We start from the raw sequence: 16,592 nt of genomic DNA, 5'->3' as shown, positions 1-16,592 counted from the left end.
CATCCACAGTTTTAGAAAATGAGCCTTAAGCCTGGTGGTGGTGGTGGTGGTGGTGGTGGTGGTGGTGGTGGTGGTGGTGGCGCACACCTTTAATCCAAGCACTTGGGAGGCAGAGGCAGGTAGATCTCTGAGTTCAAGGCCAGCCTGGTCTACAGAGTGAGTTCCAGGACAGCCAGGGCTACACAGAGAAACCCTGTCTCGAAAATACAACAACAACAACAAAAAGAAAGTGTTGGTATTCTGTCTAAGGTCCACCCCACACCTACCTGGCAATAGCCAGGTATGCCCCACCCCATAGACCTGGCCCACTATAAAAGGGGCTACCTGCCCATTCTCTCTCCCCCCCCCTCTCTCTCTACCTCTCTCTACCGCTAACTCCCATCCCCTACTCTGAATAAACTCTATTCTATACCGTGCCTATGTGTGTGTGGTCCCTCAGGGGGCAGAGGTGCCCAGACAAGGGCCTGCCTGGGCACCGCCTTCCCCGACACTGCCATGCCACACTCCCTTAACCCTCAATCCTCTCTTTTTAAGCCCTTTCAGAAAGAAAATGAGCCTTAGAGCAAAGAAGTTCAAAAATACTTTTTCTTTGTTTTCTTTGTGGATTTTTGAGATAGGGTCTCCTTATGTGGTTCAGGTTAGACTGAACCTGAACATGATGACACTTGGCCTTGACCTCCTTAGTGCTGGCATTACAGGCATGTGATGTGATGACACACTGAGTTTGATCATATATGGGGGGAAGGGGAGACAGAGAGACAGATAGACACAGAAAGAAAAAGACAGACAGACAGGCAGGCAGACAGACAGGCAGGCAGACACACACACACACACACACACACACACACACACACAGGACCCTTACAGCCAGGCTGGCCTTGAACTGATCCTCTTGCTTCCACTTTCCAAGGCCAGGATTATGAGCATGCACCACCATGACTGGCTCCCCAGATATTTCTCTATAATTAAGTTAGTCTTGCTACTCAGGAATCCAGCCTCCACACAGCAACGTTTCAATGGCTGGGTTACAATAGCTGCTGAAAAAAAATTTGAGCAATAGCAAAGAACCCAGAGTCTAATAACTTGCTAATTTTCCCTTTAAAGCATAAATGTGTACACCAGAATATCAGCCCAGCCTCAGAATCCCTAGAGTAACTATACGTTCTATTAAAAGTGTCCTGGGCAAAGAGCCCAGATGAAATCAGCCCTGCTCATCTGGTACCCGTGTAACATCTAGGCCAGCTTCCCTTCTCTAGCTTGGGCTCCACAACTATTTTTAAAAGCTAAAAGCTAGAAATGCTGTTGGTGGAAGAACAATCCCACGTATTACTCACTGTGCTCTATGAGAACCGGTTATTATTTGGCCTTCATTGTACATTGTACCTAGGGGAGGGCACAGTCAGGGTACATGAATCACAGTCCCATACAAAGAAGCAATAGATGGCCTTCTAAGGACTCTACTGCTCCTGGCTAATTAAGGAGAAAGAAACACATCACCAATGTTTTCATTCCTGGATATTCCTTCTAATTACCACTTGAACTTTAGGCTATTTCTGGGCTTTTAAATATTATACAAAACAATACAAAGATATTGACTCTTCACTCTATTTTTTGAGGCAAGGATCTTGCTCTGTAACAGAGGCCGGCCTCAATCCCAAATCTTCCGAGTGCTGGGATTACAATATACACTTCATAACTTCTATGAGATATTTTTCCAGACATAGTCAAAAGGAACATGCATTTCTGATATTCTGCCAAAATGATCTTGAGAAGGCTATTTATAATATTTTTATAATCGATCTAAACAGTAACCAACCGTCCTCTTTAGCCCAGACTCGTCATTAGGACGCTCAGCACTCTGTCACCTCTGGAGCACCTGCAGGGATCTGTGGAACAACCCGCTTGCCTCTGACTCATCTCGTCACCATCACTGGCCTGCTGGGTTTTGCTTCTGCGTCTGTAACAGTCATTCTCAAACTCTTGGGTCTCAAGAACCCTTTATGTAATCTTTTCTGATTGGCCCAGGCTGGTCTTGAACTCATCGTCCTCCGGTCTCATTCTTCCAAGAGCTGAGATTACAGAAATGTAGCACCACGCCTAGCGACCTCTTAAAATCATCAAAGATTTCAAGATTTTATGTTGATCCCATCTACTGATGTTTTCCACACTAGAAATGAAAGATAGCAATGTAGTAGACCACAAATTCTAACACAAGAAAAAGCAAGCACATGCTCCGCTAGCTCACACACGATGCTTGCCTCTGTAAGCTCAGCTGTGTACTCATGAGAAGGTCAGAGTAAGCTCTTCCCTCAGAGCGGTGTCACTGGTCTCAGAGCCATGACAATCCCCTGGAGGGATGGCCAATGACAAAGCCTCAGTAGCAAAGTGGCATGGCCAGAGTGTTCAGATACCAAAGACATAGGGAATCGAACAGACGGGGGAAGCGTGCAGAAGTCAGGCTGGACCCAAGGATGGACAGTGATGGACAGAACTGAGGGAGGAAATGACACAGACTGGTCAGTGGTAGGCACGGGAAAGGCTCAGTGAGAGCACGGGAAATAAAGATGCTAACGAGATAATGTGAGCTGTGGGCACGGGGTTGATATGTGGATGACACATTCGGAAGACGAAGTTGGAGGAATCAGTATGTTGACTAAATTAAGCGCTGTGTGAGGGGCCTCATTAATACAGGCATAGTGGCACATATCTGTAATCCTGACATTCAGGAGTCTGAGAAAAAAAACCCAGACAAACCTGAATTTGAGGCCAGCACAAGCTAGAACACCATTGCAAGACAAAGCACAGAAAAGCAAAACAAAAACAGACAGCAGGGATGCAGCTCAGTGGGTAGGGCACTTGCCTAGCATGCATGGAAAACAGGCTCACAGATTGAGATCCAAAACTACATCATAACAACAACAATAACAAAAGCTCCCTAGGTTCCTATCTTTGAGTGCTTAGTCTCTAGGGAGTGGTACTATTTGAAAGGATTATAAGGATTAGCAGATGTGGCCTTGTTGGAAGAAGTCTATCACTGGGGATGGGCTTTGATGTTTTATAAACCCATGTCAGGCCCTAGTGTCTCTCTCTCATTATCTCTCTCTCCCCTCCCCCTTCACCCTCTCCTTTCCCTCTCCCCCCGTCCCCACTCCCTCTCTCTGCCTGCCTGCCTGCCTGCAGATCAGGATGTAGCTCTCAGCTACTTTCCCAGCACCATGCCTGCTGTGCCTGTCTCCATGTTTCCTGCCATGATAACAATGGGCTAAGCCTCTGAAACTGTAGCAAGTCCTAGTTAATGTTTTCTTTCTTTCTTTCCTTCTTTCTTTCTTTTCTTTTCTTTTCTTTTCTTTTCTTTTCTTTTCTTTTTTTTTTGAGACAGGGTTTCTCTGTGTAGCCCTGGCTGTCCTGGAACTCACTCTGTAAACCAGGCTGGCCTTGAACTCAGAGATCCGCCTGCCTCTGCCTCCCAGAATGCTGGGATTACAGGCGTGCGCCGCCACTGCCTGGCAATGTTTTCCTTTATAGGAGTTGCTGTGGTCATTTCACAGCAATAGAAGAACATGACTAAGACAGATGTATATGTATGTGTGTGTGTGTGTGTGTTATACACACATACATGTAGGAAAACACATACTTTAAAATAAGCAAATGTTTAAATTTTAAAAAGATATTTAAAATACTTTTAAGGGAAAATAATTTCAAAGTAGATGTTTACAAGAATCATTTTAAGCAGCTGGAAAGGCAGTGTAGCAGGAAGAAGTCCCTGCCGGGCAGCCTGATGACCCGAGTTCAGTCCCTGGAGCCCTCGGGACGCCAAGTGTCTGCGCGCACACCTGTGACCCTGGCATGCCTGAGGAGTGACGGGAAGCAGAGCGGAGAATCAGCAGCAAGTGCCCGTGCCTGCTGTGGTGCAGCTCAGAAACAGCAGACGCTCCAATGCCAGCGGGAGGCAGGAGGCGAACCGGCTCCCAAGTCTCCTCTTATGTCCACGTGTGCTGGGGCATGTGCATACTTACACTCAGACACATAATTAATACATGAGTCTTTTATTAAAAGAAATTGATTTCATGCCCATGAGGCACTTCAGTGGGTAAGACACTTGCAGCCATGCCAGACAAGCTAAGCTCTGTCATCCCAGACACACAGAGCGAATGGAGGTACTGGGCTCCCTCATGCCAGCCCAACCTCCACGGGGCTCTGTGAGCACAGATGCATTCACATGTAAACAAATGAAACCGTGAACTCAAAAATCAAAGGAATGACTTCAAAAGGAACAGTTTAAACATTATATCTTTAAGGACCCAGTGTTTCACTGTGTGCTCACTCGTGTGTGAACTTGCACACTGAGTGGCTAATATCATACACACATGTGAGTGTTTGTGGTGGTCGACACTGACTGCCTGAGCCTCCTTCCCAGCCACAGGCATGCTTATCAAGGTGCCTGGTGCCTGCAGGGGTCAGACGAAGGCAGCAGGTCCCCATGGACTGGAGTTATGCATAGTCCTGAACCACTGTGTGGATGATGGGAACTTGAAACTGGGTCTTTTACAAAAGCACCAAGTGTGCTTAACTGTAGAGCCATCTCCAGGCTTTAAAAAAATTTATTATTATTAATATCATAATCATTTGGGGTGTGTGTGTGTGTGTGTGTGGGTGTGTGGGGGTGTGCATGCAGGTTCCCAGATGCCAGAAAACAGCATCGAATTCCCAGAGGCTGAAGTTACAGGTGGCTGTGGACTGCCTGATGAGGATTCCCATCCTTGGAAAGAGCACTAGGTGCTTTTAACCAATGAGCCATTTCACCAGTCAACAGACTTGTTTGAAAAACCAAGTCATCATTTTAAGGGGGAAAAGACAGGCATAGGATATAAGCAACACATCTGTGCAAGGCTAAGATAAAAGCTTCCCATGATGCACTGTAATGGGTCACTCAAAAAAACATGCTCTCATTACAGTGAAATTCGAAGCCTGCCACTGCGCAGAAAGGTGCAATTCAGCACTGTCCCCAACCGTGTGCACCACTGTACACATGGAATCCAAGGTTGTCACTTGGAAAGCGTAGCCCCTGAATGCTTCTGTCTGCAGGATCCATGCTTTTCAGTGTGGCCCACAGGAGCTAAGGGACACTCTCTTCTGTGGACACTAATCATCTGTAGGCACTGTGTGGGTAATGGATTAATGATTTACAGCACTAGCTCTGCCTTTAGGAACAATACTACAGACTCAGCCCCTTCGTGATCAAAATGGAATTTGACAAATGTTCAAACTCCTTTTATCTGCTTACTGTGTCCCTAACCTTTTACAGTAATGAGCAGAATCTGGGCTAGCTTATTCCTGACACCTTTCAAGCCTATCAGGAGCTAGGAAAGAATGATTGGATTTTCAACCTCATTCTGAACACTTACATGAAAACAAGAATCTGCCCCTACTCCAAACTTTTTTTGCTTCAATATCCAGCATGAAAATTATATTCTGAGCAATTAGCTGGAAAGGTTTCACAAGACAACTACACAATACGCATGTTCTGCTGCTCAAGACTATAAAGAGCATGCATATTTTAAAAGAGAAATTAGAAATTCCACCAAGCTCTCAAGTTTCTTCTTCTTACAACAACTGGACCAGAATGAGTACCGTTTGTTCTCAAATCCCATTAGTCCAACCTCCACACTATTTTCCATGTCTCGATTAAATTACATCTTTGTCAATTGTCTGGTCAAATGATACTTAAATAAAAAGCCCACAGACACAGGCTTGTGGGAGCTGGGGTTCAGGGACAGATGCCACCATGCACAGTGGCAGGCTGCTTACAAAGGCAGGGTCCCCGTTGGTCAGGCTATTTTTCGCTCACAGGCTTAAAGTTTGCTCTCAGAGCTGCTACCTGTTCTAAGCAAAAAGAAAATGTTTCAAAGCAACCTTTGTTTTCTGCTAAAATGGCCGTCTGTTCACAACACCCAGCATAACTAGTGTAACATAAACACGTACACAAATACTATCCCAACCTTTCCCAATCTGTTAGTATTACATTTTAAACTTTAAATTAGAAAGTCTCAGCATGCAAGCATGAACGATGTAATTATGTGCATATGGTAGTAGCTAGTTAGCTGTGCCCTCTTTCCAGTCTATAATGAACAAGGTTATATGTACTGGTAGCAATCAGCAGTAAGCAGAGGCTGGCCCAGGAATGTCTGTCTGTAAGAGACAAGTCTCTGTGCCTCTCCTAAGACCCAGACCACCAGCTCACAGCTGTTCTACTCTAATAACTGCTTCAGCTGCTGCTGTCAGTAGTTCTAATGTTCCAAGAAAAAAGATGAAAAGTTTTAAATATAATATTGCAGGGGCTGGAGAGATGGCTCAGTGGTTAAGAGTACTGATTGCTCTTCCGAAGGTCCTGAGTTCAAATCCCAGCAACCACATGGTGGCTCACAACCATCCATACTGAGATCTGATGCCCTCTTCTGGGGTGTCTGAAGACAGCTACAGCGTACTTACATATAATAATAAACAAATCTTTGGGCCTGGGTGAGTAGGGACTGAGTGAGCAAGGTTAACCGGAGCAAGCAGGGCCGACTGGAGCGAGCAGAGGTTCTAAATTCAACTTCCAACAACCACATGAAGGCTTACAACCATCTGTACAACTACAGTGTACTCATATACATAAAATAAATAAATAAACCTTAAAAATCTAATAGTGCAAGCATCACATACTACTACTAGTATAGTAAGCTGAGCCCAACTTATTTGGTCCAATTTTGTTCTATCTCTTAGGACATTTTAGGACCTGCAGGTCCTGCTATGATAAAGAGAACAATGTGATTTTAAAGATTCTAAAAATACCTCAGGCTTGCCTAGGCTCACTTGGAAGGGTGGATGATTCAACCACAAGTGCCAAAATTCAGTTCCCAATTTTTCGGGAGCTGACAGCTGCAGCAGCTCTTGCCAGGATTCCCTTATCTCCACGCTGCTTCTCTTTGAAGTCCTTAAAGAAGATTTCATAATCTTCCCTATTTAGCTCTAGGATTTCTGGTGGTGGCTGCAGAATGAGATGCTTGGCCGTTTTGAAAGCTGCTTATAATAGTATTTGACTAAGCACATTTTCCGAGCTGCCGGGCCTCTTGTGATGGGGAGGGAGAAGGTGCAATGGATTGCACCCAGCGGTGACCTCTCAACCATGGACCAGGGGAACACAACTAGAGGTTAATTTGGTGCTATAAACAAATTTAGACCCAACAGGCATACTTCAATCTGAATGAAAACCCTGAGAGCATACATACAAGCTTAGATTGTTGACAAAAATGGCAAGAAGAATTGGCTACAGATTAAATAGCAAATTTAACTTTGTGATCAGGAATATAAAACCTCTTGAGGATGTAAACAGTCATAGCCAAAGTGAAGAATGATTCATTTTTCTTATCAACTGAAGCTTGCAAAATAGTGCCAAGACATTCGTTAATATTAACATCCTGATTTAAGAAAAATCAACCTTCTAGTGGGCAGGCAGATCTGTGGGTTTGAGATCACCCTGGTCTACATAGTGGCTTCCAGGCTACCTAGGCTGAACAATGAGACCGTGTAGATAGAAATGGAAGTGAGGGGCAATGGGGAACAGCAAGGAGGAAGGAAGCAAGGAAGCCAGGTAACGTTCATGCCAAGAGTCTGGTACCCAAGATGCATCTGTGGCCTTTACTGTTTCTTAGGACAGCAGAAACTGGACTTGTGAGCTCAGAGCGCTCGCTACAGACTGTAGCCACCCACAAAGACTGCCGTCAGTACATGCACTGGAAGGCCATCGTGTAAGGGGCTCCGCTCCAGCTAACACCTTCCTGCTACTTGTAGACAAGCACACTGACAGTAGCACCTGCCACCAAGGACAATGTCACCGTCCTGCCTTCTCATTGCTGCTGCTGGCACAGCTGCTCTTGCTCCATCCCAATGAGATACTTCTGTGTAAATACTTCATAACACACAACGGCAAGGCCACTTAATCTTAATATCGTGTTCCAATACCTGAAGTTGTCTTAACTTGGAATAATAGCAGTGACTTACACTTTAAACCATATACAGATTTATATATTGTTGTTTAGATATAAATTTTATTTTTATTTTACGTGTAGCATGTCTATGCATCACATAAGTATGGTGTCCACAAGAGGCCAGAAGAGGGTGTTGGGTCTCCTGGAATGACAGACTCCATATGGGTGCTGGGAATTGAACCTGGAACTCTCCAGAAGAGCAGCCAGTGTTCTTAAACATTGAGCTATTTCTCCAGTCCTCTATAGGAAGATTTTTAACTAGAATCTAATATCAAACTAACTTACAAATTCTCAAAATGTGTTTTCTCTTATAAGTGATAAAATATAGAACAGTTACACTGAGAAATTCCTATATGTTCCTTGGAGAGTGATTCCCACTTATTTTATTCATTGACTTTCAAATCCTAATTAATTTATTTAGGTTTTCAAAGACAGGATCTCTTTGTGTAGCCCAGGCTGGCCTTAAACTCAGAGATTACACACCTTTGCCTCCCAAGTGCTGGGATAACAGGCATGCGCCCCGCCCGGCTCTTTCAAATCTTTTTAACATGGAATTTTATTCTCAAACTCTTATTTTCAGCCTAACTATGTTGTTCAGATAAAAGAAGAACTGAGGTGGCTGCTCCCAGAGGAGGATGAGAGCCCCCACCCCACCCCACCCCCACCCCGCCTACTGAGACACTTCTTCAGACCCTAGATGCTGCCCTGCTATATTGTGAAAAGACAATTTTTAGCTTGAGGAAAGGCTGTACAGAAACCCCAGAAATCCTGAGCCATTCAAAACCCATAAAAGTTACAGGAAAAAACCATGTTAATATAATCTAAATTACAAAACAGGAATTTGTTAACTCAAATAAGAACCAAGTTAATAGTTAAAACTGTTTCCATTGTTAGAACGAACAAAACCACATTAGAATGTGTCAAAAATATATGCAGTTATTAGTTTTAGAATCCACACAGGTGTTCTGGGAGACTCCTTGGCTGCTACTCAAACCCACAGAACAACATCATTTCTGCTTCTGTCTCCAGAGACAGGCCTGCCAGGAGTTAAAGATGTATTACCACTTGTTTCTCTCTGGAAGGGTTGGATTGGCGATAGGAAACAGTCTAATTTTCATACTATAAGAATCTATTCAGGGGCTGGAGAGATGGCTCAGCAGTTAAGAGCACTGGCTGTTCTTCCAGAGGTCCTGAGTTCAAATCCCAGCAACCACATGGTGGCTCACAACCATCTGTAATGAGATCTGATGCCCTCTTCTAGTGTGTCTGAAGACGAATATACTCATATGAATAAAATAAAATCTTTTAAAAAAAACACAAAAAAGAATCTATTCAGCTGGGAGGTGGTGGAGGTGGTGGCGCACGCCTGTAATCCCAGCACTTGGGAGGCAGAGGCAGGCAGATTTCTGAGTTTGAGGCCAGCCTGGTCTCTACAGAGTGAGTTCCAGGACAGCCAGGGCTACACAGAGAAACCCTGTCTTGAAAAACCCAAAAAAGAAAGAGAGAGAGAGAGAGAGAAAGAAAGAAAGAAAGAAAGAAAGAAAGAAAGAAAGAAAGAAAGAAAGAAAGAAAGAATCTATTCAGGGAGCTGGACAGATTAATCAGCTCCACAGTTAAGAGCACTGTCGCGCTTCCAGAGGACTGGGATTCAACACACACATGTGGCTAACAAGTCTCTGTAACTCCAGGGGCTCCACCTCCTTCCTCTTGTCTCCACAGACACCAGGTATGCACACGGCACATGGATACACATACAGACAAAACACCCACACACATAGAAAAGTTCTACCTGGGCGTGGTCTTCACTGGTGGCTACATGTCTCTTTCTCTAATTATATCAACAAGATCACCATCACCAGTACATTCCTATTGTTGGGCATCCATTACCAAAGATATGGGCATTTGGGTTCTTGTTTATTTGTTTGCCATTCATCTTATGTATTTATTTCTGCCGAATCCCTGTTGTTAAAGCCTGAGCACATGGTAAAGCTCAGTGGACAGCCGCAACAGTAATGCTTACCGCACATCTTGCTCCATCTTGAATCTAGGTTATGTATCAAGTAGAAAATATTTCCTAGTTTTCTAATAGCTCCAGTTTGAACATTGGTTTTAAGGTGTAGGCTAGAGTTCTAGCTTTCACACTCTCAATGCAGTGATAATGAGAACCGAAGTCTCAAGAGCCAGGGCAGGGAGCGTTTGGTGTTCGAAGGACCCTGCAGGCACTAATGCAGTCAGTCCTCAGAGTGAGCGGGAAGACGCCCCTAGTATAGGCATTAACCATTCTACACACTCTGAACATTCACACTTGCAGACGTGTGCCAGTGTGTGAGTGGCACTCAGAGGACTGACTCCCAGAGCCTTGGTTCTCACTCTCTCCCGTGTTCCTCGTACGTGCATTAACACCCCCACAGAATGACGGCTCCACGTGCAAAGCGGTGACTCAGCCCATTTTGTAAGAAGCTTTGATATCAAATAGTTGATGTGTGTTTCCTAGAGACCATCATCCCCATTCTACAGACAGACAGTCCTCAGAAATGTCAAGGACCTTTCTAGGTCAGTAGAGCCATAGATTCTTCTGTGGACAAGTCTCAGCTGTGCAATGCTATTTCCCTGAATGTTTCCCTTAAACGGCAAAGGATGAAAATAATGTTCTCAGAAGAGCAAACAAGTGCACACGCACCACCCAGCACAGCGTTCTGCACGGAAGCTCTCACAGCTGGCAGCTGTTTCTTCTTCCTCGCTCTGCACCAGGTTCAGTCACCGCATCCTCTATAAACACTACACAGCCAACCCATCCTCCCTGCCCCTTCTCTCAGTCTGTACAGTCCATCCACACTTACTGTGGAGCCCAGGCTGCCCTCGAACTTCTGGTAATCTTCCTCCCTCAAGGCACTGCCCAGTGCTGTGTTTACAGGCAGGAGCCGCTACCACCCAGCTGTGTGCCACTGTCTCGCAACACCTTTTCATCAAGAGCTTTGACAGATAAAATTTTAAATCAGAGGGGTTTGGGTGACTACCATGTGATGCAAAATAAGAAACTTCAGAGAAGGCCATCTATCTTACATAATTTTAAGTAGAATGAGCTTCCTCCTTTTTGCCCATATGGCCTATCACTCTATCAAAGTTGAAAATAAAATTGTCTACCAAGAAAAAAATTGTCTACCAAGATTTGTTCTTTAGAAATTATGCATAATGTTCCCCAATACCTTCTGTTCTTTTAGGTAAATGCCAAATAATTTACTTGATTTGTTCTAGTTTTGATCACAGACTACTCAAAAATTAAGTTGACCACAGCAATTCCAAAGCTATATTTTTCCACTTAAAAAGTATTCTTGGTTTGCTGTCAGATACCTCTACACAACATTATGTCTCCAAAATCAGGGCGTACAGCTTGCCACTGGGTTCTTTTCCCCCACATTTGCAGAGAGAGAATGTCTAGTGAGCCGGAAGCCGGAGCAACAGCGCTGTCCTCACAGCACTGGTCCTGTGACTGGGCCTTCATGTTGATCAAAACTAGGAAGCAGCATAGGCCCCTGAGACAAAACTGCTGGGAAAGTAACCTTTTTCTTTCTTGGACATCAAAGATGCCAAGAAGTCCACGTTCAGCTTCTAAGTGCCATTTAAAATATGCTGTGTCTGATAGCCAACTGGAAGTAGATGCTAAAAGCCAAAGAAATTTTGTTTTGGTTTCTTGAGACACCGTAGCCAAGACTGGCCTCAAAGTCCTATCAGTCCCTGCTTCCCAGGTCCCCGGTGCTGTGGTAACAGGCAGGAGTCTCATATCAAAGGACTGTTTTCAACCAAATGTTGCTTTACTAAAGTTGCTAGTTCCCCTTCAGACTAAAACCCACATTGGAAGGCTACAATCAGAAGCACAGGAGAAAAAATCTGCAGCAGAGGAAGAATTCATTTGTGTTGGGCACAGTGAAGGAACACTGCCAATTTTTCACAGTATGAACTCAACTTCTCAAAGTCCAAAATGAGGTTTGGATATGAGCAGCTTTTCAAAGTAGCCTTTGCTGAGGCCTAGAAGCTACAGAATACAGGCAAGGTGTCGGAGTCCAGCTGCGGCCTGTCACTTGAATTGCTAAGCAAGAAGCAGTGGGCGGAGACAAGGCTCTTGGCTTTATTCAAGTTGTCTGACTTTACCCTCAGTTGCTCTTGGGCTCATTTTATGGAAAACAATGAGGAATGGAGTTTTTGCTGCTTGAGCTCAGCCATCAGCAATCAGGATTAACTGCCCCACTAACTTACAAGTCTGACACAATAAATACAACTATTAAAACATTGCTCAAAATGAAAAGAACATAGAACTGCAGTATTGAAAGCTTATAAGCATGCAGGTTGTGGCCATTTTGATGGCTGTTATACATACGATTGACAGTAATTTAGTGGTAATGCTTTCTTATTCTTTATTCACAAACAAAGAATTTTTTTATTATCTAGTTGATTCTAGTGGGTTTGCTTTGCTTTTATAATACTTAAATAAATCCAATATAAAGTCATTAAAGTGTGAAAGTACTGGGGCTGGAGAGATGGCTCAGAACACACCCTGCTTTCCAGAGGACTGAGTCTGAGTCCCAGCACCCACATCAGGTGGCTCACAACCACTGTGACTTCAGTTCCATGGGACACAACCCCTCTGGCCTCTGCAGGCATGCACACTCACAAGCACACATACACACATCCCCCTCGCACACACACACAATTTAAATCAAAAGACAAGTGTAACTCTAGATTACTGTTTTTCAAAACATCAGTATTTCATATCTCATATCAAGAAATTTCAATATTACCTCAAAAAGACATAATATGTAATACTTCAGCTTTTGCAACTTTTACTAAATGAGATTAACTTCACACCAACATACACCTAAGAAAGTTAAGCATGAAGTGTTTCGGAACAAAACCTCACTATCATAACCTTGATCCATGAAAGGCTTCAACTTACCTCATCGCCCTTCAAAACCTCAGTGCCGTCGAATTCCCGGGTCTGGTTTGTCTTCACCGACACCTCTCTCTCGAGGCTAGCCAGCTTCTCCTTGGTCTCCTGAAGCTCCTCAGCTTTGGCTTCTTTCTTACGAGAAATGATGGATGCCTAGTTGGATATTTAATATGAGATCATTTAATTAAATGATAAATACATTCGATTTTCTGTTATCTTGTGAAATTACCTTTTTTGGGGGGGGGGGATTTCAGCTATATAAATTTTCAAGATCAGCTTTACTGTCCTTGAAAACACTGCCTGTTCAACTGGTCTTTCTCATCAGTTAGTGTTTACCATGAACAGATGTGTACTGGCAAACTCAAGACATTCTGAAAGGCAAAGGCCCTGGGGGGGAACACTAAAACCCTGCAACGTGCAGCAGTGAAACCGTTCAAGCCCTCCTGAGTAGCACCGAAAGGCAATGACCACACCGTCCAGGGCAGTGCACAGAGTGAGGCCCAGTCTACAGTTTGCACATTTCCACTCACTGGAAGGAAATAAGAACATCTTACTTTCAGAAATACAGTGAACTGCATCTCACCAAAGTTAATGCTAATATTTTTTAAAAAATGAAAGGCCAAAATATCTACTATGGTTGGTGCATTTAAAAAGAGATTTGTCTTATGAGATACTTGCTATGTGCGTGCACGTACGCCTCAGTGATTGCATGGCACCGTGTGCGTGGGCTCATGCAGGGCAGACGAGAGCACTGGAGCTGGGGTTACAGGAGGCCGTCGGGGCCACGAGGGTGCTGGGAACCGCACTGTGTCCTCTGGGAGAGCAGCATACGCTCTTAACTGCAGAGGCATCTCTCCAGCGTTTTAATAAATAAGATCTAGGTTAAAAGTCAACACCAGAATCATCAGAATTGTACATGTTAATTACAGAATCCAAATGGATGCTCTTGAAGGTGAATGAACATTATATGAGCTAGAACTCTAGAAAATGTCTTTTCTTTCTTTTATTTATGTATTTGTTTATTTATTTATTTAAAGACAGGGTTTGTGTTTGTTTGTTTATATTTTTGGAGAAAGGTTTCCTGTATGTGGTCCTGACTCTCCTGGAGCTTCCTCACAGAATCCTCCTGCCTCTGCCTCCTGAGTACTGGGATTAAAAGGCATGTACCACTATACCCAGCCTGGGGGAACTTTCTTAGATTCTTAGAATGGTATCAGCCAAATAGGTTTACTCTACTGCAAATGCTATAGAGTAAACCAAACGTGACAGGAGAGGGGCACAATGTACACAAACCCCTCAAAAATTCTATTTTTCTTTTTATTAAAAAATAAATAAGAGGTAAGCAATAAAGGAATGTACTCCCTTATGCAAGGACTCCATGTGGGAACCGAGATCTCATGTAACAGAGAAACATGAGAATCCCTCCCAAGATCAGAGTGCCTAGGGCTTCCCTACATCCAACACTGTGTTGAAGCTGTGAGTTAACTCCAACAGACAAGAAACAGAAGGATGTGAGAGCTGGAACCTGTGGATCGTGATTCTCTACTTGAAAAATGAATGGCAACACTAGAGTTAAAACATCAGAGCCTTAACCTGTGAATGTGCACACATCCTGACTTACACAATCATAATGTGCATACATCCTACTTACACCCCAACATGATCAGAGTGCATATATTCTGACTTAATACCCCCTAACATGATCAGAGTACATACATCCTACTTATACCCCCTAACATGATCAGAGTGCATATATTCTGACCTAACACCCCCTAACATGATCAGAGTGCATACATCCTACTCACACCCCCTAACATGATCAGAGTGCATATATTCTGACCTAACACCCCCTAACATGATCAGAGTGCATACATCCTACTTACACCCCCTAACATGATCAGAGTGCATACATCCTACTTACACCCCCTAACATGATCAGAGTGCATATATTCTGACTTAACACCCCCTAACATGATCAGAGTACATACATCCTACTTATACCCCCTAACATGATCAGAGTGCATATATTCTGACCTAACACCCCCTAACATGATCAGAGTGCATACATCCTACTCACACCCCCTAACATGATCAGAGTGCATATATTCTGACTTAACACCCCCTAACATGATCAGAGTACATACATCCTACTTATACCCCCTAACATGATCAGAGTGCATATATTCTGACCTAACACCCCCTAACATGATCAGAGTGCATACATCCTACTCACACCCCCTAACATGATCAGAGTGCATATATTCTGACCTAACACCCCCTAACATGATCAGAGTGCATACATCCTACTTACACCCCCTAACATGATCAGAGTGCATATATTCTGACTTAACACCCCCTAACATGATCAGAGTGCATATATTCTGACTTAACACCCCCTAACATGATCAGAGTACATACATACATCCTACTTACACTCCCTAACATGAACCTGCCATTTAGAAACCGGAAGTCCACACTCACAGAAACTGGCACACTGCATTTCAAACGTAAACTGCTGCCTTCCCAGGGTCTCTGCTCTGTCTGTTGTAACGTGGAGACTAGCAGGGATGGAGAAGCCTGGATTCTTTTCCTCGCCGTGAGACTGTAGACAAGGCAGCCTTCCCCAGCAGTCAGGTTGCCTTACCTGTTGCCTGTACAGGGAGAGCTTGCCTTCAATTGGCTCGTTTCTCATCATTTTCTTTTCAATCAACTGATTGATCTCCGTGTTTACTTCATTGACCTAAAACAGTATAAAAGTGAAAGATGTTAAAACTCTTGCTGTGACAGCTGGGAGTGGTAATGCACACTTGAAACTCTAAGCACTAGAGAAGCTGAGGCAGGAGGATAGATACTTAAGGCCAGCTTCAGCTACTCAGTGGAACTCCCTTACAAAAACCAAGCAACCAATCAAATAGCCAGAGAACTCTACCACTGTCCCCGTGACTATGTGCACTGAGCGAGCTTGGTGTGGCAGCAGGCCATGCTCAACTTGAGATTCTGTAACAGTGAGCCATTACGGAAGCCACCAAGAGCAAAGTTCCACCTACGGTGTGAGTGGACTGGTGTGAGCACTTCTAGAAACAACTTAGATTTAATAATAAATATTATACAAATTGATTCCTTCTATACCTTGAATCTGAAGGTGTCTATGGTCCTGAAGCATTTATAGGAATTATTCTTACATTATTATATGAACGGAGCTCTCTATAAATCTGAAGTTATCCATACACCTCTGCTCTGACTTACAAGTCACCAGGTAACAATGTCCCCCAGAGGCAGAATACAGGGAGCCCACGGATGCCACTGAGAGCTGTCACGGGACATGTAAGACTCACTGATAGATACCATTTGTACTGATCATTAACCCTTTCTAAAGTAACAAAACTGGGCAAGATTTGTCTTTCAACAAAGAAAAACAAACTAACAAACCATGGCTTGGTATATCCATCCTTCAGAAGTCTGAACCCCTAACCTGTGACCTCCAATTTAAGCACATCTGACTTGGACATCTGTGTTGTCTAAGCGAGTTAAAAAGGCAATATGGTCAGAATTAGACATTTAAATGGAGAGCTTATTAAATAAATTAAAGAATCAGCAAGTTAAAACCTTTCAATTAA

General features: G+C 43.8%; 1 protein-coding gene across 3 annotated transcripts in view; it reads right to left on the bottom strand.

Moving 5' to 3' along the window:
* Ift81 (intraflagellar transport 81) overlaps window positions 1–16,592 on the bottom strand; it is a 75,061-nt gene that overhangs the window by 37,152 nt on the left and 21,317 nt on the right. For all 3 annotated transcript variants that reach the window (XM_052168499.1, XM_052168497.1, XM_052168498.1), the window contains exons 10-11: window positions 15,620–15,715; window positions 12,982–13,128 (exon numbers count right to left, since the gene is read on the bottom strand). In XM_052168499.1, the coding sequence (XP_052024459.1) occupies window positions 12,982–13,128; window positions 15,620–15,715 (243 nt within the window). The remainder of the gene's footprint in view (window positions 1–12,981; window positions 13,129–15,619; window positions 15,716–16,592) is intronic.

The sequence above is a fragment of the Apodemus sylvaticus genome, chromosome 22 (assembly GCF_947179515.1).
Source record: "Apodemus sylvaticus chromosome 22, mApoSyl1.1, whole genome shotgun sequence".
Classification (NCBI taxonomy): domain Eukaryota; kingdom Metazoa; phylum Chordata; class Mammalia; order Rodentia; family Muridae; genus Apodemus; species Apodemus sylvaticus.
This window is presented reverse-complemented; position numbering and strand designations above follow the sequence as displayed.